The sequence below is a fragment of the Mustelus asterias genome, unplaced genomic scaffold (assembly GCF_964213995.1).
Source record: "Mustelus asterias unplaced genomic scaffold, sMusAst1.hap1.1 HAP1_SCAFFOLD_63, whole genome shotgun sequence".
In the NCBI taxonomy this organism is placed as follows: domain Eukaryota; kingdom Metazoa; phylum Chordata; class Chondrichthyes; order Carcharhiniformes; family Triakidae; genus Mustelus; species Mustelus asterias.
In genome coordinates, this window is record NW_027590128.1 from 880,976 (window position 1) to 905,876 (window position 24,901).

At 46.8% G+C, this 24,901-nt stretch overlaps 2 protein-coding genes and 1 pseudogene across 3 annotated transcripts in view; 2 read left to right on the forward strand and 1 right to left on the reverse strand.

Moving 5' to 3' along the window:
- LOC144483355 (uncharacterized) overlaps positions 1 to 24,228 on the forward strand; it is an 87,624-nt gene extending 63,396 nt beyond the window's left edge. The window contains exons 8-11 of the mRNA XM_078202072.1: positions 1,064 to 1,379; positions 1,623 to 1,726; positions 12,540 to 13,227; positions 22,187 to 24,228. Of these exons, the coding sequence (XP_078058198.1) occupies positions 1,064 to 1,379; positions 1,623 to 1,726; positions 12,540 to 13,227; positions 22,187 to 23,482 (2,404 nt within the window). The 3' untranslated portion in view covers positions 23,483 to 24,228. The remainder of the gene's footprint in view (positions 1 to 1,063; positions 1,380 to 1,622; positions 1,727 to 12,539; positions 13,228 to 22,186) is intronic.
- The window catches only part of LOC144483360 (uncharacterized), a 461,390-nt gene that overhangs the window by 236,462 nt on the left and 200,027 nt on the right, over positions 1 to 24,901 (forward strand). The gene's annotated exons all lie outside the window — the stretch shown is intronic.
- The window catches only part of LOC144483358 (uncharacterized), a 35,158-nt pseudogene continuing 15,483 nt past the window's right edge, over positions 5,227 to 24,901 (reverse strand). The window contains exons 3-4 of the transcript XR_013495991.1: positions 6,058 to 6,660; positions 5,227 to 5,973 (exon numbers count right to left, since the gene is read on the reverse strand). The product of XR_013495991.1 is annotated as an uncharacterized LOC144483358 (transcript). The remainder of the gene's footprint in view (positions 5,974 to 6,057; positions 6,661 to 24,901) is intronic.

Consider the following 24,901-nt stretch of genomic DNA (forward strand, 5'->3'; position numbering starts at 1 on the left):
AATTTCCTTAGCCTCCTGAGAAAGTAGAGGCGTTGGTGGGCTTTCTTAACTAAAGCAGCAGTTTCGAGGGACCAGGACAGGTTGTTGTGATCTGAACACCTAGAAACTTGAGCTCTCAACCATTTCCACTTTGTCACCGTTGATGTAGACAGGGCATGTCTTCCACTACATTTCCTGAAATTTTGTATATATTCTAGTGATAGTTGGAAGAAGTCCATGCTGACTCTCTGTACATCAATCCACTCAGTCCCATTTCCCCTCCATAACTCTGTTCCCTTTTTAATTCCTTCACACCTATCTGATTTATTTTTCAAATCATTGATCATTGCTGATTCCACCATGCACAGAAGCAGTGGGGTGAGGTCGTGACCACTCGTGAATGAAATTGGTCCTCACATCTCCTTTCTATTGCTGATCAATGATATGGTTAGTAATGTGGACATTGGGTAGCCGCCTGCATGAAGATTTTCAGGTCTCTTTGTACTGGACAGGAGCATGGGTCTGTCAATCAGCCTGAATCAGCACCTTCAGGAGAATTGGGAGGGTGTGTATTAGGTACAGCAGTATGACAATGGTGGGGGGAGAGTGTGTGGGATGGAGATTTACAACTTTAGGGAATGAGAAAGCAAAGAATATTTCATGGAAACTAGAATGGTCTGTTTTGAATTTCAGTCCTATACTTACACTGATAACTTCTATAAACAGGATATTAGAAGGAGAGAATTTACAGACTGAAATCTCACACCAAACGTCACAACAAGATGTTACAAAGTCACTGGATTCATCAGGACCTGAATATAATTGCCGTTTGAATGTATGAGAAGAAATGTTTGTTTGTTCTGTCTGTGGGAAAAGATTTCAAACATCAGTGTGACTGGACAAGAATGGAGACCCCACACCCCCGAGTGAGAGTGTTCCAGTGAACTGACTGTGGAAAGAGCTTCAACCAGTAACACAGCCTGAAAAACATCACCCCATTCACAGCGAGGAGAAACTGTACATGTGTTCTGTACTTGGATGTGGAATCAACTCATTATCAAAAGGACACTGGCACCATGGAGAGACCATGGAAATGTGGGGACTGTGGGAAGGGATTCCAGTGCCCATCTGCACTGGACACACATCGACGAGTTCACACTGGGGAGAGGCCGTTCACCTGCTCCGTGTGTGGGAAAGGATTCACTCAGTTATCCAGCCTGCTGACCCACCAGCGAGTTCATACCGGGGAGAGGCCTTTCGCCTGCTCAGACTGTGGGAAAGGATTCAGCGATCGTTCCACCCTGTGGAGGCACCGGCGAGTTCACTCTGGGGAGAGGCCGTTCACCTGCTGTGTGTGTGGGAAGGGATTCAGTCATTCATCCACCCTGCAGACACACCGTGTCACCCACACGAATGAGAGACTGTTTAAATGCTCAGACTATGGGCGTAGCTTCAAAAGCTCTCAGACTCTGATGGGCCACCAGCGCATTCACACTGAGGACAGACCGTTCAGCTGCTCTTACTGCGTGAAGAGATTTAGAACATCATCCCAACTGCTAATACACCAGCGAGTTCACACTGGGGAGACACCCTTCACCTGCAGGAAGGGTTTCAGTCATTCATCCACCCTGTTGGCACACCAGCGAGTTCATACTGGGGAGAGGCCATTCACTTGCTCTGACTGTGGGAAGGGATTCACTCAGATCTCCAATCTGCTCACACACCAGCGAGTTCACACTGGGGAGAGGCCGTTCAGCTGCTCTGAGTGTGGGAATAGATTTAAACGGTCATCTCACCTGCTAAGACACCAGCGAATTCACAAGTGATGACAGGGGTTGGATTCTGCTGTTATTGCTGCTGTTAATCACATCCAGGACTGAACCATGTTCATTCTGACAGTTGCTGAAGTGAGAGGGTCGGAGGGTTTCTTTCTGCTGGACTGACCGACCTCATGGCTTTGCTTCCAGTGGGTCGATGCTGTTTGAATTTGGGAGTGCACATTTTACTGAGATGACCCACAAACAGGAGGTAAATCGAAAATAAATATATTTGTCTCTGTTCCATTGAGTCTACAGCACAGGGCCAGGCCAGTCGGCCCAATTGGTCTGTGTCAGTATTTATGCTCCACATGAGCATCCACCCACCCCTCTTCATCTCCCCCATCAGCATATCCTTCTATTCCTCTCTCCCTCATGTATGTATCGAGCTTCCTCTTCAATGTATTCATGCTGTTCACCTCAACCACTCACTGGTAGCGAGTTCCACATTCGCGTCATCTTCCTCATCTCTGGAACCATTGTGGTAAATCTCCTCTCAACTCTCTCAAGGACCCTCACATCCTTCCTAAAGTGTGGTGACCAGAACTGGGCTCAGTATTCTGTTGTGGCCTCACCAGAGCTTTAAAACTATCAGAATAACTTCCCTGCTTTTGTTCTCAATTCCCCGATTTCTGAAGCCCAAGATCCAAAATACTCCAAACAAGAATATCAGACCTTTTTGCTTAACATAAAAAGCATTTTAACAACATTCTTAAAATGGCGAAATAAGATTTTGACCAATGAAGGAACGAGTTGTTGGCACAGAAAGAAGCCATTTTGAACTTGCTCTCTCCAAAAGAGAATCCAGAATGTTTGATTCTGGGAAATGAAATTAAAAATGAAGCTGCAGCTACACAGAGCAAGAAGAAGACATTTCAATGTGGAATTGAGTGGAATTTTCTCTCTGGATTTAAACAATGGAGGAACTACAAACATGGAAGAAAATAAATTTCAAAATGTGAACTCTGAACAGACTGTTTTCAGAATTGGAAATCCACAACTGAACAGCAATGAGGACTCTTCTCTTGTAGAAGAAACTATAATTATTAAAAATTACTATAATTACTGAAAGAAGAAAATTTTCAGAAAACACTGAAACCAATAATATTTTCCATCTTCAGTGGACTGAATTCCTGGACATGGAACCCAGCAGTGTGCTGTTACCAAGCTGGACTTGTGAATGTGAAGTGGACCATGGAGGGATTATTATGTCTATTGCAGGTCATAAGATAGTTAAACAGAGGAAAACATTGGACTTAGGAACAGGAGTTGGCCATTTGGTCCTTCGAGCCTGCTGCACAATTTGATTAGATCATGGCTGTGGTTAAGATATCCAGTATGCTTTACATTGTAATATTCTAAATGGGATATTATAGTGATACATTTTCATGTCTTCCTGGGAATATGTTGTGAAGATCTAGTTTAATAATTCATGTGTTTTAGAAATATTAATTTCGGATTTAAAAAAAATGTAAAACTGGGTTGAGAATCTGATAAAAACACCCTGAGGGAATTTGCAGTCACAAGGTGTGGCCCATGTTGGTTTGAGAAGTCAAAGCTAGAAGGGTAAGAACAAGTGTAACACGGCAGCTGGGCTCTTTTAGCTGGAGACATTGGGTCTGACAATTGTTTTTCCTGTCTTTGTTAGAGAGGGGAATTCTTCACACACACCTCAAGAAAAAAGGTTTGGTTCTGAAACTAAAAGTTAATTAATTTAAACATCTTTTGGACATCCCTACTGGTCTGTTACCATGGGGATAAGTGATTCAGGGTGGTCTTGGTTGGAATTCTGGGTGTTTCTCACAGAAAGCAGGCAGTCTGCAGTTAGCTTGGGAGCTGTGAACCAGCTGTGGGACCGGGAGCTGTGAACCAGCTGTGGGACCGGGAGCTGTGAACCAGCTGTGGGACCGGGAGCTGTGAACCAGCTGTGGGAGCGGGAGCTGTGAACCAGCTGTGGGACTGGGAGCTGTGAACCAGCTGTGGGACCGGGAGCTGTGAACCAGCTGTGGGAGCGGGAGCTGTGAACCAGCTGTGGGAGCGGGAGCTGTGAACCAGCTGTGGGACCGGGAGCTGTGAACCAGCTGTGGGACCAGAAGCCGAGGAGGTCATTAGGAACCATGGGTGTTCCCAATGTTTAAATCCCTCAGCAAGAAGGCAGTGAAGTCCATGCTTGGATTGAGGAGTCCATGTTTTGAGTCAATTTTGAAATCTCAAAGGAAAGTTGGAGAGTTGTTTAGCCGAAAGCTAATAGAAGGATCCTCATGAAATCTTGGAGTCTGGAGAATCGCTGGATTACTGAGGAGAATTAAAGTGAATGCTGGGAGCTTTGACATACCTTTGGGATTTGTCCCAGGAACAGAAGTGAATGCACATTCAAGATATTAAGTATAAGGGCATTCTTGTCCAGGAGTAAGGGTTTAAAAAGTACAAAAACTGAAAAATGCTGCAAAACCTCAGCAGGTCTGGCAGCATCTGTAGAGAGTGAAAACAGAGTTCATGTTTTGAGTCAGAACTGAGTTTACAGAATAAATCTTTACAAAATATAATTCATCGAGCTGGTTTTTAATATTCCTTTTATATTCAGTGAAGTTTGATTTTGTTTAAAAACCTGGAATCTTGTGATGGGTGTTTGGATTTCTCATGTTCTCGACCCGAATTATAACAACACACAATATTTCAAAACAATTTGAAAAATAAAACCATGATGGTCTTTATTTTGTACAAAGTATTACATTATAAGACACCCCTCATCGAGGATCTACAATAATTTCTTAGCTCGAGCACCAGTGAAACAATAAATGAATAAAAATTGTACTAATTGTCATCCCTTCTAAATCAGGAGGATTATCCCCAGCACAGAGGGTCATTTGGAATTTTTCCCACAGACCAATTAACAGGGATTATACTCTCAAACCATCTGAAGTGAACTCTTTACATGAATCGTCCAGGCCGGTGCAGTTATCAACTTGCAGTTTGGCTGATCAGCTGAGATTTTCTGCAGCATTTCATCGATCACCGTGTGATTCCTTTCACAGAGTCCATCACTGAAAGGACTTTCAGCTGCCGTGTTCCTGACCAGAATGTTCATGTTTTCACATGTTTTCAAAACTCATCATTCAGAAACTGAGCTGGTGCCACAGCTCCAGCCCCAAGGGCCAAGGGAAGGTTTACTATTGGGATGTGATGGCATCCTCCAATAGTTTTTATAGATTGTACACTTTGCACTGGTCTCTTGTATGAGTCTCGTATACTCTTCATCAACTGCTCCTGAATCTTGAAGCAGGATTTTTAATCTTTGGCAAAAAGTGTGAACAAATTGTCTGTGTAGTTTTAAGATAATTTGCATCTTTCCCTTTGATTTTTATCAAAGCTATCATTATTCCTTCTAAAACATTCAGATTGGAAACTTCATGTATTTTTAAACATTCTCTGTCACCACGTTATAATCCTGACCGCCTTATGGTGAAGGAGGAAACTGGTTCCAATCTTTACTTGGTATAGATTTATTCACAGAGTGAAACATTACTGGTATATAACTCCTAATACCATTCCATGCTCTGTCAGTAAGTGTCTATATGTGCTCATGTAAACATCTAATCAATGTCCACTGCTTGTATATATTTAACCCCAAATTATACAATTAACACCCACAGGCAGAGTATTTAAAAGGTCTCTAATCGGTGTGACTGCCATAATGTCTCAGCAGGTTGGATGACTCAGTGAATCCTTTCCTACACTCAGAGCAGGTGAACAGCCTCTCTCCTCTGTGTGAACTTGCTTGTGTTTCCGCAGGCTGGAAGGATCAGCAAATCCCTTCCCACATTCAGAGCAGGTGAAAGGCTTCTCCCCAGTGTGAACTTGACGGTGTGCGCGCAGACTGGACGACTCAGTGAATCCTTTCCCACACACACAGCAGGTGAATGGCCTCTCCCCGGTGTGAACTCGCCGGTGTTTCCAGAGGCTGGAGGAATCAGTGAATCCCTTCCCACACTCAGTGCAACTGAATGGTCTCTCTCCAGAGTGAATTCGCTGGTGTGTCAGCGGACTAGTGGACCTGTTAAATCCCTTCCCACACACAGAGCAGGGGAATGGCCTCTCTCCAGTGTGAACTGCTTGATGTCGCAGCAAGGTTGATAACTGAGTAAATCCCTTCCCACACACAGAGCAGGGGAATGGCCTCTCTCCAGTGTGAACTGCTTGATGTCGCAGCAAGGTTGATAACTGAGTGAATCCCTTCCCACACACGGAGCAGGTGAATGACCTCTCCCCAGTGTGAACTGCCTGGTGGTTCTGCAGGGTAGATGATGCACTGAATCTTTTCCCACACACGGTGCAGGTGAACGGCCTCTCCCCGGTGTGGACTCGCTGATGTATCAGCAGGTGAGATGACCGAGTGAATCCCTTCTCACAGTCAGAGCAGGTGTACGGCCTCTGCCCCGTGTGAACTCTCTGGTGCTTCTGCAGAGCAGAGGAATCACTGAATCACTTCCCACACTCTGAGCAGCTGAACAGCTTCTCCCTGGCGTGTATTCACTGGTGTCTCCGCAGGTTGGATGAAAGAGTGAATCCCTTCCCACACACAGAGCAAGGGAATGACCTCTCCCCAGTGTGAACTCGCTTGTGTCTCCGGAGGCTGGATGAATCTCCGAACCCCTTCCCACACTCAATGCAGGTGAAAGGCCTCTCCCCCGTGTGAATGCGTCCGTGTGTCAGGAGACGGGATGAATCAGTGAAACCCTTCCCACGTTCAGAGCAGGTGAATGGCCTCTCCCCAGTGTGAATTTTATGATGTGTCACCAGGTTGGATAACTGAGAGAATCCCTTCCCACAATCAGGGCAGGTGAATGGCTTCTCCCCAGTGTGACTGAGTCGATGAATCTCCAGCTCACACGGTGCTTTGAATCTTTTTCCACAGTCCCCACATTTCCACTGTTTCTCCCTGAGGCGGGAGGCCTTCTGTCCCTCCAGGTTTGACAATCAGATGAAGCCTCGTCCTCACCGAGAACAGATGTACACTCCCTCTCAATGTAAATGGGGCAATGCTTTTCAGGCTGTGTAACCTGAACACTCTCACTCACGTTTGTACTTCTTGGTGCTTTTCCAGTCACACTGATGTTCAATCATTGCCCACGGACAGAAAAAAACCAAACAATTCTTCTTGATTCAAATGCCAATGATATTCACATTATGGTTATTCGAATGACTCTCAGATCTGAATGTGATGTTTTTTGATATTTCTGTCTGCAAATCCTCCCCTTCTAATATCCTGTGAAAAAGTTTGCAAAAGTCAATACCATCCATGTAGAAAAGAAATTCAGAACAGATCATTTTCAAATCAACAAAACTATTTTTTCTTCTTTTATTCCTGAAAAGTTGTAAATCTGTCCCACATGGTGGCACAGTGGTTAGCACTGCTGTCTCACAGGGCCAGGGTCCCGGGTTCAATTCCGGCCTCAGGTCACTGTCTGTGTAGAGTTTACACAGTAAGAAGTTTAACAACACCAGGTTAAAGTCCAACAGGTTTATTTGGTAGCAAAAGCCACACAAGCTTTCGAGGCTCTGAGCCCCTTCTTCAGGTGAGTGGGAATTCTGTTCACAAACAGAACTTATAAGACACAGACTCAATTTACATGAATAATGGTTGGAATGCGAATACTTACAACTAATCCAGTCTTTAAGAAACAAAACAATGGGAGTGGAGAGAGCATCAAGACAGGCTAAAAAGATGTGTATTGTCTCCAGACAAGACAGCCAGTGAAACTCTGCAGGTCCACGCAACTGTGGGAGTTACAAATAGTGTGACATAAATTCTGATTCTAGGATCGCATGATAAAGACTCAGGAGGAAAAAAGCAGAAATATTTATGTGAAATAGTGTGACATAAACCCAATATCCCGGTTGAGGCCGTCCTTGTGTGTGCGGAACCTGGCTATCAGTTTCTGCTCAGCGACTCTGCGCTGTCGTGTGTCGCGAAGGCCGCCTTGGAGAACGCTTACCCGAATATCAGAGGCCGAATGCCCGTGACCGCTGAAGTGCTCCCCAACAGGAAGAGAACAGTCTTGCCTGGTGATTGTCGAGCGGTGTTCATTCATCCGTTGTCGCAGCGTCTGCATAGTTTCCCCAATGTACCATGCCTCGGGACATCCTTTCTTGCAGCGTATCAGGTAGACAACGTTGGCCGAGTTGCAAGAGTATGTACCGTGTACCTGGTGGATGGTGTTCTCACGTGAGATGATGGCATCTGTGTCGATGATCCGGCACGTCTTGCAGAGGTTGCTGTGGCAGGGTTGTGTGGTGTCTTGGTCACTGTTCTCCTGAAGGCTGGGTAGTTTGCTGCGGACAATGGTCTGTTTGAGGTTGTGCGGTTGTTTGAAGGCAAGAAGTGGGGGTGTGGGGATGGCCTTGGCGAGATGTTCGTCTTCATCAATGACATGTTGAAGGCTCCGGAGGAGATGCCGTAGCTTCTCCGCTCCGGGGAAGTACTGGACAACGAAGGGTACTCTGTCCACTGTGTCCCGTGTTTGTCTTCTGAGGAGGTCGGTGCGGTTTTTCGCTGTGGCGCGTTGGAACTGTTGATCAATGAGTCTAGCGCCATATCCTGTTCTTATGAGGGCATCTTTCAGCGTCTGGAGGTGTCTGTTGCGATCCTCCTCATCCGAGCAGATCCTGTGTATACGGAGGGCTTGTCCGTAGGGGATGGCTTCTTTAACGTGTTTAGGGTGGAAGCTGGAGAAGTGGAGCATCGTGAGGTTATCCGTGGGCTTGCGGTACAGTGAGGTGCTGAGGTGACCGTCCTTAATGGAGATGCGCGTGTCCAAGAATGCAACCGATTCCGGAGAGTAGTCTATGGTGAGCCTGATGGTGGGATGGAACTTGTTGATGTCATCATAGAGTTGTTTCAGTGATTGTTCACCATGAGTCCAAAGGAAGAAAATGTCATCGATGTATCTAGTGTATAGCACCGGTTGAAGGTCCCGTGCGGTGAAGAAGTCTTGTTCGAACCTGTGCATGAAGATGTTGGCATATTGAGGTGCAAATTTGGTCCCCATGGCTGTTCCGTGTGTCTGGATGAAGAACTGGTTGTTGAAGGTGAAGATATTGTGGTCCAGGATGAAGCGGATGAGATGTAAAATTGCATCTGGAAACTGGCAGTTGTTGGCGCTGAGCACTGAGGCCGTTGCAGCAATGCCATCGTCATGGGGGATGCTGGTGTAGAGTGCTGAGACATCCATTGTGACGAGGAGCGCTCCTGGTTCAACTGCTCCATGTGTGCCGAGTTTCTGTAGGAAGTCCGTCGTGTCGCGACAAAAGCTGGGGGTTCTTTGTACAATGGGTTTCAGGATGCCCTCGACATAGCCGGAGAGGTTCTCGCACAGGGTCTTGTCTGGAGACAATACACATCTTTTTAGCCTGTCTTGTCTGGAGACAATTTTTAGCCTGTCTTGTCTGGAGACAATACACATCTTTTTAGCCTGTCTTGATGCTCTCTCCACTCCCATTGTTTTGTTTCTTAAAGACTGGATTAGTTGTAAGTATTCGCATTCCAACCATTATTCATGTAAATTGAGTCTGTGTCTTATAAGTTCTGTTTGTGAACAGAATTCCCACTCACCTGAAGAAGGGGCTCAGAGCCTCGAAAGCTTGTGTGGCTTTTGCTACCAAATAAACCTGTTGGACTTTAACCTGGTGTTGTTAAACTTCTTACTGTGTTTACCCCAGTCCAACGCCGGCATCTCCACATCATGTGTAGAGTTTGCCCTTTCTCTCTGTATCTGCATGGGTTTTCCTCTGGGTGCTCCACTTTCCTCCCACAGTCCAACGATGTGCGGATTAGGTTGATTGGCCATTTTAAATTGACCCTGGTGTCGGGGGATTAGCGGGGTGAATGTATGGGGTTACGGGATAAGGCCTGGGTGAGATTGTCGTCGATGCAGACTCGGCGGCGCAAATGGCCTCCTTCTGCACTGTAGGGATTCTAAACATTCTGCTGTACCTAACATACATCCTCCAAATTCTCCTGAAGGTGCTGATTCAAACTGATCAAAAGATCCAAGCTCACTGCTTTTGTGAGACTTCTTGCGGTCCAGTGAACAGGCCCGAAAATCTTCAGGCAACCTGTTCGCCTATATCCTAAATAAATAATATATGTTGATCCCAAAGCGTTTTTCCACAGGCAGCCCCAGGAGTCACAGCCTCTGGATCTCTCACAATTAGATTCTCCCAATCAGCCTTTTTGTTCTGCTTTTTCCAGCTGCTCAGATTTCCTTCCTCTCCATCTCCCACTCACAGCTTCACTATTCAGTTACTGAATTCTTGCTTCCATCCTGAAAACCTCTCAGACCCTGCCTGTTCCTCTTCTCTTTCTGTTCAACACAAACAAACTGTTTTACTCACAGATGTGGGACACAGGAAGAAGGTTCAGTCTGTGTGAAGCTCAACCTCCTGTGTCACAAAGTCCACCCTCTGATTGGCTGGAGGACAAGAGCCCTTCCGGTCTGCCAGGGCTCCCGATTGGCCGGAGCCGTCAGCCTGGAAACCTTGGCTCCAAGAGGTGCATGTGGAGGGGGAGGAAAAGGGGGAGGCGGGGCTTCCGTGTCCGCTCGCCCGGGCCTGCGCACTGGAACCCCAGGATGTCACCTTGGAGCAGACTGATTCCTATTGACTGATTCAGGGGGGACTCCTCTGTGGACGTCACAAAGCTTTCAGAGGGGCGTTCCCAGCACTCAGTCACCCATTGGAGCACAAGCACAACACTGCGGATTGGACAACAGCTCCCGCGTTCGGAGGTCAAAGTGTCTCCTACCCCCACGTGGGCTCCTACCCCCGTATTGTCGTCATGGCAGAGATTGACCAATGGGAACGCCTGGAGGACCTAGAATCCTCCAGCCAATCAGGGCGCGCGTTTTGTGCCAATGGCTGCACGGATCATCCCCCCCATTGTGTGAATGAGGAGCTTGTTCAGCTGCTCATCACGGCCCAGCAAAGCGGCTGCTTCTCTCCCTCTGAATGAAGATTGAGCTTCACACACATTACAACCTCTTCCCCTGTCAAACATCTGTGAGTAAAACACTTTCTTTTCTATCCATTTATATTTCTTTTCTCATTCTGGGGGAAATTGGGAACTTGCAGCAACTGATGGGAAAGGAAGTGAATCCAGGGAGGCGGCAGACTCTGGAAAGGTTAGCCCAGGTCTCTCTCTCTCTTTTAAAGTTTATTTATTTGTCACAAGTAAGGCTTACATTAACACTGCAATGAAGTTACTGTGAAATTCCTCTAGTCGCCACACTCCAAAGCCTGTTCGAGTCAATGCATCTACCCAGCATGTCTTTTAGACTGTGGGAGGAAACCGGAGCACCCGGAGAAAACCCACGCTGACACGGGGAAAACGTGTAAACTCCACACAGACAGTGACCCAAGCCGGGAATCGAACCCAGGTCCCTGGCGCTGTGAGGCAGTAGTGCTAACCACTGAGTCACCGTGCGGCTCTCTCTCTCTCTCTCTTAAAGAGATTGACATCCTTTGCTCCCTCAGCTTGATACATTCATTTGTCTCACGGAAATGATGGCCTCTTTCCTAATGTTCACAATTAAAAGGGTGGTTTCCCCAGAAGATGCTGAGATTTAAGGACGTAAATTAATATAGGACAGAGAGTAATATGGTATGTTTTAGATACATTATTTATCGATCTGCAATAAACTTCATTTATTATTTAGTCTTGTAATATAATACTCGAGTTACGTTATATGTTTCCAGTTGTAGTTACAGCACAGAAAAAGTCAATTCAGCAACTTGAGTCCATGCTGACAATCGTTGGAGCAATCCAGTCAGTCCCATTCCCCTTCTATATCTCTGCTCCCCTGCAAGGTTATTTCTTCAAGTGCCTATCCAATTTCATTTTGGAATCATCGATTATGTCCAATTCCACCATTCTCATAAGTAGCAGGTTCCTGGTCATGCACATTCACTCAGAAATAAAGCTTGTCCTTGCGTTAGTTCTGTATCCTTAATCAGGTGATGTTGTGTATATTAAATATATACATACACAAAGCCAGCAGCCTATGTGGTGGTCTTCAAGCCGTTGTGCCCTGGACAAGAAGCAGTAAGCATGTATCTGTCAATCAGGAGAATTAGGAGGGAGTATATTAGGTACAGCAGAGTGAGAATGGAGGATGGTGTGTGGTGTGGACACTTACAGCTTTTGGGGAAGAGGCAAGACTATTCCATTGAAACTACAATTGTCTGTTCTGAATTTCTATCCTGTCCTGCCAGTGATAACTTTTGTGAACCCTTTTCACAGGACACTCGAAGAGGATTTGCATTTGAGAAACTCAAACCAAATATCACATCAAGATTTGACAGTCATTCAATTCATCAGGATCTGAATATCATTGTGCTTCGATTGTGGAAGGAGAAATGTTTGCCCGTTCTATCTGTGAGAAATGATTTCAATATCAGTGTAGCTGGAAAAGCACCGAGACACACACACACACCCGAGTGAGAGTGTTCCAGTGAACTGACTGTGGAAACAGCTTCACACAGCCGGAAAAAGCATCACACCATTCACAGCGGGGAGAAACCGTACTCAAGTTCCATGTGTGGATGAGGCTTCAATTGATCATCCAACCTGGAGGGACATAAGGATACCGGCACCATGGAGAAACCGTGGGAATGTGGGGACTGTGGGAAGGGATTCTGCACCCCATCTGCATTGGAAACTCATCATCGTGTTCACACAGGTGAGAGGCCATTCACCTGCTCTCAGTGTGGGAAGGGATTCACTCAGTCATCCACCCTGCTGAAACACCAACAAATTCACACTGGAGAGAAACCGTTCATCTGCTCTCAGTGTGGGAAGGGATTCAGTAATTCATCTCACCTGCTCACACACAAGCGAGTTCACACTGGGGAGAGACCATTCACCTGCTCTGAATGTGGGAAAGGATTCACTCAGTCATCCAACCTTCTGATGCACCAACGGGCTCACACTGGGGAGAGGCCATTTACCTGCTCAGAATGTGGGAAGGGATTCAGTGATTCATCTGCCCTCCTGACACACAAGCGAGTTCACACTGGAGAGAGGCCATTCATCTGCTCCGAGTGTGGGAAGAGATTCCCTCAGTCATCCAACCTGCTGATGCACCAGCGGATTCACACTGGAGAGAGACCATTCATCTGCTCTGAATGTGGGAAGGGATTCATTCAGTTATCTCACTTGCAGACACACCAGCGAGTTCACAATGGGAAAAGGCCATTCACCTGCTCTAAATGTGGGAAAGGATTCATTCAGTCATGCAACCTAGTGATGCACCAGCAAGTCCACACTGGGGAGAGGCCATCCATCTGCTCTGAGTGTGGGAAGGGATTCAGAGATTCATCCACCCTTCTGAGACACCAGCGCATTCACACTGGGGAGAGGCCATTCACCTGCTCTGTGTGTGGGAAAGGATTTGGTCAGTTATGCAGCCTACAGAGGCATCGGCAAGTTCACATCGGGGAGAGTTTGTTAGCCTGCTCTGTGTGTGGGAAGGGATTCACTCAGTCATCCTGTCTGGTGACACACCAGCAAGTTCACAAGTGAAAGCAATGATTAGATTCTGTTGTTAATCAGATCCAGGACTGAACCATGTTCATCTTGACAGTCGGTAAAGTGAGAGAGTTGGAGTATTTCTTTCTGCTAGACTGGCCGGTCTCTCAGTTTGGCTTCCAGTGGGCTGGTGTTCTTTCACCGATGTTGGCAGTGCTCCCAGTGCAGTCTAATCCTGGTTCAACACAAGTTGAATATAAGCTCCCCTGCTTTCCAATCCTAACCTACTCCAATAGGAGCTGTTTATATGGGCCCAACACTGGGGGAAAGATGTGAATTTTTCGAGTGTGTGCAAAGGAGATGTGCTGGAATGTGTCACGCATGAAAGAATTTGGAGGCAGGTTCAGTCATAGTTTTCAATAGAGAATTGGATCATTTTTTTGAAGAGGAAAAATTGACAGATGTGGGGGAAATGGGCACTGTGTGAATTTTTATTGCAGAGAGCTAGCACAGACAAAATGGGCTGAATGGCCTCCTTCTGTCTTGCCATTCCACAATTCTGGATTACCAGCTAGCTGATTCTGTACAGCACGACATGACAGTTGGTATCTCTCTTGCCTCTGAGTCAGGAGCTGGGGGGAAGGGGTTTGAATTCCCAAACCAGAGCTGGCATTCCCGGTACCAGTACCGAGGGAGAGCCGGACTGGCAGAGCGACCATGTTTCGAGTGAGACACTCACCCGAGAGCCCTGTCTCCCTCTGAGGCGGACATAAAAGATCAAACAGCAACAGCTGGAAGAGGACAGATGTAACTCCGTGATGTCCTGGGGCCTGATATTTATCCCACAATTAATATCCCACAAGTAAGACCAGGTGATCTGGTCATCATCACATTGCCTTCTGTGGGAGCTTGCTGTGCGCAAATTGGCTGCCACATGCCGATCTTCAGAAAGCGTTGACTGTGAAATGCATTGAGGTTCCCCAAAAGGCGGAAGGCACTATATAAATGCAAGCTTCCTTATGAATTAACAGGCTCCTATCCTTGTGGACAGATCGTCCAGAGGACCAGGAGTCAGCACAAGCCGGCTGAGTGCGGGAGGACAGGAACTTCCAGTGTGAACCCAGGCTGCTTCCCTTCAGAGGCCACTGAATACATTGTGGGACCTGACCATTTAATGAGGATACTTTGACTTGCTGAGCTGTGAATCCCACCCCTTTTCCCTCTGTAATGCTGGCTGAGAATGAGCATCGGGACTGGTCAATGTGCTGAAAGTACCTCTGCCCCTGAAGATCGAGATAATGTTTCCCTCTATAATTCTGCTGTAAATAATTTATCTCACAAACTAATGGATAGATTTCACCAAACCTTGGTACACTGACCGAGTATGGCCGTTGAAAGAAATGATTCATTTTTGGTTAAGATCGGGATCTAGGAATTATATAAAGGAGCCGTTCACAACGGGGGATCAGGCAAATTCACTTTCTCTATTAGATTGTTATGGTTTGTTTTATTTTGACTGTTGATTGTTTCAGGATTTTGTGGAGTATCTCGGCTGCTGGGGTGGAATTTGTCACAGCTGTCAAATGTGAGCTGAGTTTTCAGAGCAGGTTGTTGGATTAGGATTTGCCTAAAATCTCCTCCTGAGACAGTGCTCTTAATGAATAAATGTACTATTTTTAGCTTTATTGTCACAAAGCATGTTTTCATCCCTGTCTGTAACAATATACCTCAAAAGCTCATGGACGAGTTTAAACAAAACATGGTACATGAAATAACGCCTCAGAGACCAGTGTCCCTTCAACAGATTCCCTTTATTTACAAACTCAATTCCACTCCTAAGATGGCTTCTGTTACAAAGTCAGAATCAGGATTGTCAGTGCATTGCCATATTATATATATATATATATATATATGCACACACACACACAGATGGTACTCCCTGATTAGGTAGGTGATCATTACCGACCTAATAGGTTGGAAGAACAATAGGTCAATAAGCATAGAGGCTGGGGATGAGGTTGGGGCCAAGACAAGGCTATCTAAGAGGAAGACCATTCTGGGGGAGTATGACCTCAGTGGGCCTGGAGGTCTGGAGTGCATCTGCTTCAATGCAAGGAGCGTCACGGGCAAGACAGACGAGTTTAGAGCCTTAATGCTTAGTGACGGAGACTTGGTTAGAAGGACAGGACTGGCAGCTGAATATTCCGGGGCATAAGTGTTTTAGGCGAGACAGAGGAGGGGCTAAGAGAGGTGGGGGAGTAGCAATGCTGGTTAGGGAGCATATTACAGCAGTACAGAGGGTAGACAATTTGGAAGGGTCAGGTAACGAGTCACTGTGGGTGGAGCTCAGAAACAGGAAGGGCGCAGTCACTATGCTGCGGTTATACTACAGGCCTCCCAACAGCCCACGGGAAGTTGAGGAACGGATATGTAAGGAGATTCTGGACAGGTGCAGAAAAAATTGGGTTGTTGTAGTGGGAGACTTTAATTTCCCTCACATAGACTGGAAATCGCTTAGGGCTGGGGGCCTGGACGGGAAAGAACTTATAAAATGCGTACAGGAAGGTTCTTTGGAACAATATGTTGACAGTCCAATGAGAGAGGGGGCAATACTGGGCCTAGTACTGGGGAATGAGCCCGGTCAGGTCATCAAAGTTGCAGTAGGGGAACATGTGGCAAATAGTGACCACAATTCTGTAAACTTTAGGATAGTAATGGAAAAACTTGAGTGTTGTCCTATGGGTAAGGTGCTGAATTGGGGGAAGGCGAACTACAACTGGATTAGGCAGGATTTGGTGGCTGTTGATTGGGAGAGGCCGTTCGAGGGTAAATCCACATCTGGCATGTAAGGAGCAGTTGATAGGACTGCAGGACAGGCATGTGCGTGTAAAGAGGAAAGATAGGAAAGGTAGGATTCGGGAGCCGTGGATAACCAGTGAAATTGTGGGTCTAATCAAAAAGAAAAAAGAGGCATACATGAGGTCCAGGCAGCTAAAAACAGATGGCGCATTGGAGGAATACAGAGAAAGTAGAAAAGAACTGAACAGGGAGTTAAAAGGGGTCACGAAATGTCTATGGCAGACAGGATTAAGGAGAATCCTAAGGCATTTTATACATAGGTTAGGAACAAGAGGGTTGTTAGGGAAAGAATCAGACCTCTCAGGGAAAAGGAGGGGAATTATGCTTAGAACCAAAGGAAGTAGGTGAGATCCTAAACAAATACTTTGCATCAGTATTCACAAAGGAGAGGGACATGTTGACTGGTATTGTCTCAGAGAGATGTGTTGACCCGTTAGAAAAAATCTCAATTACAAGGGAGGAAGTGTTAGGTTTTTTAGGAAACATTAAGACAGACAAATCCCCAGGGCCAGATGGCATCTATCCTAGACTCCTCAGGGAGGCGAGAGATGCAATTGCTGGGCCTCTAACAGAAATCTTTGTCTCTTCACTGGACACAGGTGAGGTCCCAGAGGATTGGAGGATCGCAAATGTGGTCCCGTTATTTAAGAAGGGTAGCAAGGATAACCCAGATAATTATAGGCTGGTGAGCTTGACGTCCATGGTGGGGAAGTTGTTGGAGAAGATTCTTAGAGATAAGATATATGCGCATTTAGAACTGAATAATCTCATTAGCGATAGACAGAATGGTTTTGTACGAGGGAGGTCATGCCTCAAAAATTTGGTTGAGTTTTTTGAGGAGGTGACCAAAACGATTGACAAGGGAAGGGCCGTGGATGTTGTCTATATGGATTTTAGTAAAGCGTTTGACAAGGTCCCTCATGGCAGGCTGGTGCAAAAGGTTAAATCTCACAGGATAAAAGGTGAGCTAGCTAGATGGGTGGAGAACTGGCTTAGCCATAGAAGACAGAGGGTAGCAGTGGAGGGGTCTTTTTCTGGCTGGAGGTCTGTGACGAGTGGTGTTCCACAGGGCTCTGTACTGGGACCTCTGCTGTTTGTGATATATATAAATGATTTGGAGGAAGATGTAGCTGGTGTGATCAGTAAGTTTGCGGACGACACAAAGATTGCTGGAGTTGCGGATAGTGATGAACATTGTCAGAGAATGCAGCAGGATATAGATAGGCTGGAACATTGGGCGGAGAAATGGCAGATGGAATTTAATCCAGATAAATGCAAAGTGATGCATTTCGGTAGATCTAATGTAAGGGGGAGCTGTACAATAAATGGCAGAGCCATCAGGAGTATAGACACACAAAGGGACCTGGGTGTACAAGTCCACAGATCCTTAAAGGTGGCAGCACAGGGGGAGAGGGTGGTGAAGAAGGCATATGGCATACTTGGCTTTGTTGGACGGGGCATAGAATATAAAGATAGATAGATAGATAGATAGATAGAACAGTACAGCACAGAACAGGCCCTTTGGCCCACGATGTTGTGCCGAGCTTTATCTGAAACCAAGATCAAGCTATCCCACTCTCTATCATCCTGGTGTGCTCCATGTGCCTATCCAATAACCGCTTAAATGTTTCTAAAGTGTCTGACTCCACTATCACTGCAGGCAGTCCATTCCACACCCCAACCACTCTCTGCGTAAAGAACCTACCTCTGATATCCGTCCTGTATCTCCCACCACGAACCCTATAGTTATGCCCCCTTGTAATAGCTCCATCCACCCGAGGAAATAGTCTTTGAACGTTCACTCTATCTATCCCCTTCATCATTTTATAAACCTCTATTAAGTCTCCCCTCAGCCTCCTCTGCTCCAGAGAGAACAGCCCTAGCTCCCTCAACCTTTCCTCATATGACCTACCCTCCAAACCAGGCAGCATCCTGGTAAATCTCCTCGGCACTCTTTCCAGCGCTTCCACATCCTTCTTATAGTGAGGTGACCAGAACTGCACACAATATTCCAAATGTGGTCTCACCAAGGTCCTGTACAGTTGCAGCATAACCCCACGGCTCTTAAACTCCAACCCCCTGTTAATAAAAGCTAACACACTATAGGCCTTCTTCACAGCTCTATCCACTTGACTGGCAACCTTTAGAGATCTGTGGATATGGACCCCAAGATCTCTCTGTTCCTCCACAGTCTTCAGAACCCTACCTTTGACCCTGTAATCGACATTTAAATTAGTCCTACCAAAATGAATCACCTCACATTTATCAGGGTTAAACTCCATTTGCCATTTTTCAGCCCAGCTTTGCATCCTATCTATGTCTCTTTGCAGCCTACAACAGCCCTCCACCTCATCCACTACTCCACCAATCTTGGTGTCATCAGCAAATTTACTGATCCACCCTTCAGCCCCCTCCTCTAAGTCATTAATAAAAATCACAAAGAGCAGAGGACCAAGCACTGATCCCTGCGGCACACCGCTAGCAACCTGCCTCCAATCCGAAAATTTTCCATCGACCACCACCCTCTGTCTTCGGTCAGACAGCCAGTTACCTATCCAATCGGCCAACTTTCCCTCTATCCCACACCTCCTCACTTTCATCATAAGCCGACCATGGGGGACCTTATCAAACGCCTTACTAAAATCCATGTATATGACATCAACTGCCCTACCTTCATCAACACACTTAGTTACCTCCTCAAAAAATTCTATCAAATTTGTGAGGCACGACTTGCCCTTCACGAATCCGTGCTGACTATCTCGGATTAATCCGCATCTTTCTAAATGGTCGTAAATCCCATCCCTAAGGACCCTTTCCATCAATAAAAGTTGGCATATGATGTTGCAGCTGTATAGAACGATGGTTCGGCCACATTTGGAATACTGCGTCTAGTTCTGGTCGCCACACTACCAGAAGGACGTGGAGGCTTTGGAGAGAGTACAGGGAAGGTTTACCAGGATGTTGCCTGGTATAGAGGGTCTTAGCTATCGGGAGAGATTGGGTAAACTGGGGTTGTTCTCCCTGGAAAGATGGAGGATGAGGGGCAACCTAATAGAGGTGTATAAAATTATGAAGGGCATAGATAGAGTGAACTTTGGGAAGTTTTTTCCCAGGTCAGAGGTGACGAACACAAGGGGTCACGGGTTCAAGGTGAGGGGGGGGCAAGGTTCAACACAGATGTCAGGGGGACGTATTTTACACAGAGGGTGGTGGGAGCCTGGAATGCACTGCCAAGCAAGGTGATTGAGGTGGACACGCTGGGATTGTTTAAGACTTATCTGGATAAGCACATGAACAGTGTGGGAATAGAGGGATACAAAAGAATGGTCTAGTGGGCACATGAGCAGCGCAGGCTTGGAGGGCCGAAGGGCCTATTCCTGTGCTGTATTGTTCTTTGTTCTTCATTTGTTCTTTGACTCTGGGAGGAAACTGGAGCACCCAGAGGAAACCCATGCAGTTACGGGGAGAATGAGTGACTTCCATACAGACTCCACACATTCTCCCTGTGATCTGTTTCCTAATTTCATAGTTGGCCATTCAGTCCCAGCCTGTACCCGATAAAAGCAAAAGAATGATCATAAGCTATTTGTGAATCTGAAACCAAAAGAGAAAATGCTGGAAAATCTTCTCAGGTCTGGCAGCATCTGTAAGGAGAGAAAAGAGCTGATGTTTCATAGAATCATAGAATACCTACAGCGCAGAGAGAGGCTATTAGGCCCATCGAGTCTGCACCAACAACAATCCCACCCAAGCCCTATCCCCACAACCCCACATATTTACCCCCCTTATCCCTCTAACCTGCACATCCCGGAACACAAACGGGAAATTCAGCATGGCCAATGCACCTAACCTGCACATCTTTTGGACTGTGGGAGGAAACCAGAGCACCCGGAGGAAACCCATGCAGACATGGAGAGAACGTGCAAATTCCACACAGACAATGACCCAAGCCAGGAATTGGACCCGGTCCCTGGTGCTGTGAGGCAACAGTGCTAACCGCTATGTCACCATGCCGTTTCGAGTCCGGATAACCCTTTGTCAAAGCTAAAAGGCAGAGAAAGTGGGAGATATTTATACTGCAGGGTGAGGGAATGAAAGATGAATCATAGCCACAGAAAACAGGGGAAAATGTTTATTTGGAATCACGAGGTTTTGGTGCGCTGCTCCTTCATCTGGTGAGTCGCTCACCTGATGAAGGAGCAGCGCTCCAAAAGCTGGTGATTCCAAATAAACCTGTTGGACTTTAACCTGGTGTTGTGAGACTTCTTACTGTGCCCACCCCAGTCTAACACCGGCATCTCCACCTCATCCCTTCACAGGCAACAGAAGAACTCCGCGCAGGCGCAGTACAGGCCATGTTCTGAGCTTGCGCAGTGGGAGTGCTGGCAATCGGGAGTTCCTTGTTTCTTGTCCTTGCGGCGGGTAAGGAAGTGACGTGTCCGAGGGAGAGATTGGCGCAAAGGGAGGGCGGAAAGCATTCATAAACACCCAGTGAAGGCTGCAAACCTCGATTAAGAAGGTTCCAGGCCAGTTCCGAGTTTGTCCTGAGCCGCTCCTCTTCCCGCGGATACAAACCCGGAAGAACGGCCGCCATCTTTACCGAGGCAAGGTGTAGCAATGCGCATGTGCAATGCTCCCTGCCAGCAGGAGGAGAGATTGTGAATGTCTGTCCTGGAATGACAGTGTTGGATTTTGAAACTCCTTTTACAGCGTTTAGAGTTTGTTTATTAGTGTCACAAGTAGACTTACGTTGACACTGCATTTGAAGTTATTGTGAAAATCCCCTAGTCGCCACACTCCAGTGCCTGTTCGGGTGTACTGAGGGAGTTAGAGGGGGAGGATTTGTCAACGGGAATTTCAAGCCAAGCGTCACGTCAACATTGATAGAATCTCCGGATTCATTCGGATCTGGATAGTACACAAAGGTAATTTCTGTTCATCCAGCATTGGATACCATAAGTGTTAAAGAACAAAGAAAATACAGCACAGGAATAGACCCTTCGGCCCTCCAAGCCTGTGCCGATCATGGTGCCCTAAATTATCTAAAACGTACCTTCTGCCCTTACTTGGTCCGTATCCCTCTATTCCCTCCCTATTCATTACCCATCCAGATGCCTCTTAAATGTCGCTAATGTGCCTGCTTCCACCACCTCCTCTGGCAGCACGTTCCAGGCACCCACCACTCTCTGCATGAAAAACGTCCCCCACACATCTCCCTTAAACTGCCCCCCTCTCACCTTGAACCTGTGCCCCCTTATAATTGACACTTTCACCCTGAGAAAAAGCCCTGTCTATGCCTTTCAGAATTTTGTAGACCTCTGACCTCTATCAGATCTCCCTCTGCCTCCATCTTTGCAGTGAAAACAATCCTAGTTTATTCAACCACTCCTCATAGCTGACCCCCTCGAGACCAGCCAACATCCTGGTCAACCTTCAGTCAGGATAGTGTGAGTGCCAGTGATGATGTTCACAGACTCCTGTTACCCTGGTCTCTCTAAGTGATAGAGGTTGAGGGTTTGGGCGATTTTAAAGAAGTCCTGGTTGATTGTAGCTATGACTCCCCCTGTCTCTTCCATCTTCTCCTTCTCACCCCTTTCCCTGAAGGAAATTAGTGAACCAGTTGCGTTTTTACAACAATCCGGCAGCTTTCATGGTCACGTTTTCCTCGTGCCGGCCCCACAAATTACCAGGTTCATTCAGCTCAATTTCACAACCTGTTTTTGTGGGTTCTCTCTCACTCCCTTTTTTCTGTTTTAAATCAATTTCACAGAGTTTCGGGAGGGCTTGGAGTCAGGAGATTCAAACCATATATCACATCCGGATCTGACAGTCGCACAACTTATAACAACGTAAATATCATCAGATTTTGAATATGGCAGAAAAAAGCACTGTTCACACTGGGGAGAAACCGTACACGTGTTCTGTGTGTGCAAGAGGCTTCAGCCGATTATCTTACCTGTCGATACACAATCGCAGTCACACCAGGAAGAAACCGTGGAAATGTGAGGACTGTGGGAAGAGATTCCAATCCCCATCTCACCTGGAAATGCATTGCCGCAGTCACACTGGGGAGAAACCATTCATCTGCTCCGACTGTGGGAAGGGATTCACTCAGTTAACCAACTTGCTGAGACACCAGCAAGTCCACAGTGGGAAGAGGCCAATGACCTCCTCTGAGTGTGGGATGAAACGCCAGCGAGTTCAGACCAGGGAGAAGCCATTCATTTGCTCCGAGTGTGGGAAGAGATTCTCAAGGTCACCTAACCTGCTCGCACACCAGCGGGTTCACACTGAGGACAGACCTTTTAAATGCCCTGACTGTGGGAAGTGCTTTAAAAGTGCTGGGGAACTCATGTCCCATCAACGTGTTCACACTGACGAGAGACCGTTCAGATGCTCTCACTGCGGGAGTGGGTTCAAGACATCCTACGCCCTAACTAAACACCAACGCACTCACACTGATGAGAGACCTTTCAGATGCTCTCAGTGTGGCACTGCATTCAGGCAATCGAGTAACCTGTCTGTACACCAGCGCATTCACACTGGGGAGAGGCCATTCTCCTGCTCTCAATGTGGGAAGAGATTCACTCACTCATCTAGTCTGCAGAGACACCAGCGAGTTCACACTCATGAGAAACCTTACATCTGCTCCAAATGTGGGAAGGGATTCAGTCAGTCCACCAACTTGCTGACACACCAGCAAGTTCACACGACTGAGAGACCATTTAAATGCCCAGAATGTGGGAAGTGCTATAAAAGTTCTGCGAAGCTGCTGTGCCATCAACGTATTCACACTGATGAGACACCGTTCAGGTGCTCTCACTGTGGGACTGGATTCAAGACATCACCTGCCCTCACATCACATCAGCGCACTCATACTGAGGAGAGACCTTTTAAATGCGCAGAATGTGGGAAATGCTTTAAAAGTTCAGGGGAACTGGTACGCCATCAACGAGTTCACACTGAGGAGAGACCTTTTAAATGTCCAGACTGCGGGAAGGGCTTTAAAATTTCCAGCAATCTGGTGTCCCATCAACGCGTTCACACTGGGGAGAGACCTTTCAGGTGCTCTGATTGTGGGACTGCATTCAGAGAATTATGTCACCTCACTGTACACCAGCGCACTCACACTGGGGAGAGGCCGTTCACCTGCTCAGAATGTGGAAAGGGATTCTCTCATTCATTCAACTTGCTGATACACCAGCGTGTTCACACTGGGGAGAGGCCATACATCTGCTCTGTGTGTGGGAAGGGATTCGCTCATTCATCCAATCTGCTGACACACCAGCGAGTTCACAAGTGAGTGGATTTTGCCATCAATTACATCCAGAAATGAACCCTATTCATTGGGCTCTGTTTCTGCTGATGCTAATAAACTCCATCTCAGGGCGGCACGGTAACAGTTGTTGGCACTGCTGCTTCACGGCGCTAGGGACCCGAGTTCAATTCCGGCCCTGGAATGCCGGATGACTGCGTGGATTTCCTCCGGCAGTCCAAAGGTTTGTGGGTCAGGTTGATTGGCCATGCTAAGTGGCTCCTCATTGTCAGGGGGATTAGCAGGGCAAATACATGGAGTTACGGGGATAGGGCCTGGATGGGATTGTTATCAGTGTATGCTCAATGGGCCAAATGGCCTCCTTCTGCACTTAGGTATTCCAGATTTGTGTTAAACATCAAAGAACAAAGAAAATTACAGCACAGGAGCAGGCCCTTTGGCCCTCCAAGCCTGCACCGACCATGCTGCCTGACTTAACTAAAACCCCCTACCCTTCCGGGGACCATATCTGTCTATTTCCATCCTTTTCATGTACTTGTCAAGATGCCCCTTAAAAGTCACTACCGTATCCGCTTCCACTACCACCCCCGGCAACGGGTTCCAGGCACCCACTACTCTCTGCGTAAAAAATCTGCCTCGTGCATCTCCTTTAAACCTTGCACCTCGCACCTTAAACCTATGCCCCCTAGTAATTGATTCTTCCACCCTGGGAAAAAGCTTCTGACTATCCACTCTGTCCATGCCTCTCATAATCTTGTAGGACTTCTATCAGGTCTCCCCTCAACCTCTGTCACTCCAGTGAGAACAAACCAAGTTTCTCCAACCTCTCCAAATAGCGAATGCCCTCCATACCAGGCAACATCCTGGTAAATCTTTTCTACACCCTCTCCAAAGCCTCCATATCCTTCTGGTAGTGTGGCGACCAGTATTGAACACTATATTCCAAGTGCGGTCTAACTAAGGTTCTATAAAGCTGCAACATGACTTGCCAATTTTTAAACTCAATACCCCGGCCGATGAAGGCAAGCATGCCATATGCCTTCTTGACGACCTTCTCCACCTGCATTGCCACTTTCAGTGGGCTGTGTACCCGTACACCCAGATCCCTTTGCCTATGAATACTCTTAAGGGTTCTGCCATTTACTGTATATTTCCCATCTGTATTAGACCTTCCAAAATGCATTACCTCACATTTGTCCGGATTGAACTCCATCTGCCATCTCTCCGTCCAAGTCTCCAACTGATCTATATTCTGCTGTATCCTCTGATGGTCCTCATCGCTATCCGCAAATCCACCAACCTTTGTGTCGTCCGCAAACTTACTAATCAAACCAGTTACATTTTCCTCCAAATCATTTATATATATTACAAACAGCAAAGGTCCCAGCACTGATCCCTGAGGAACACCACTTGTCACAGCCCCCCATTCAGAAACACACCCTTCCC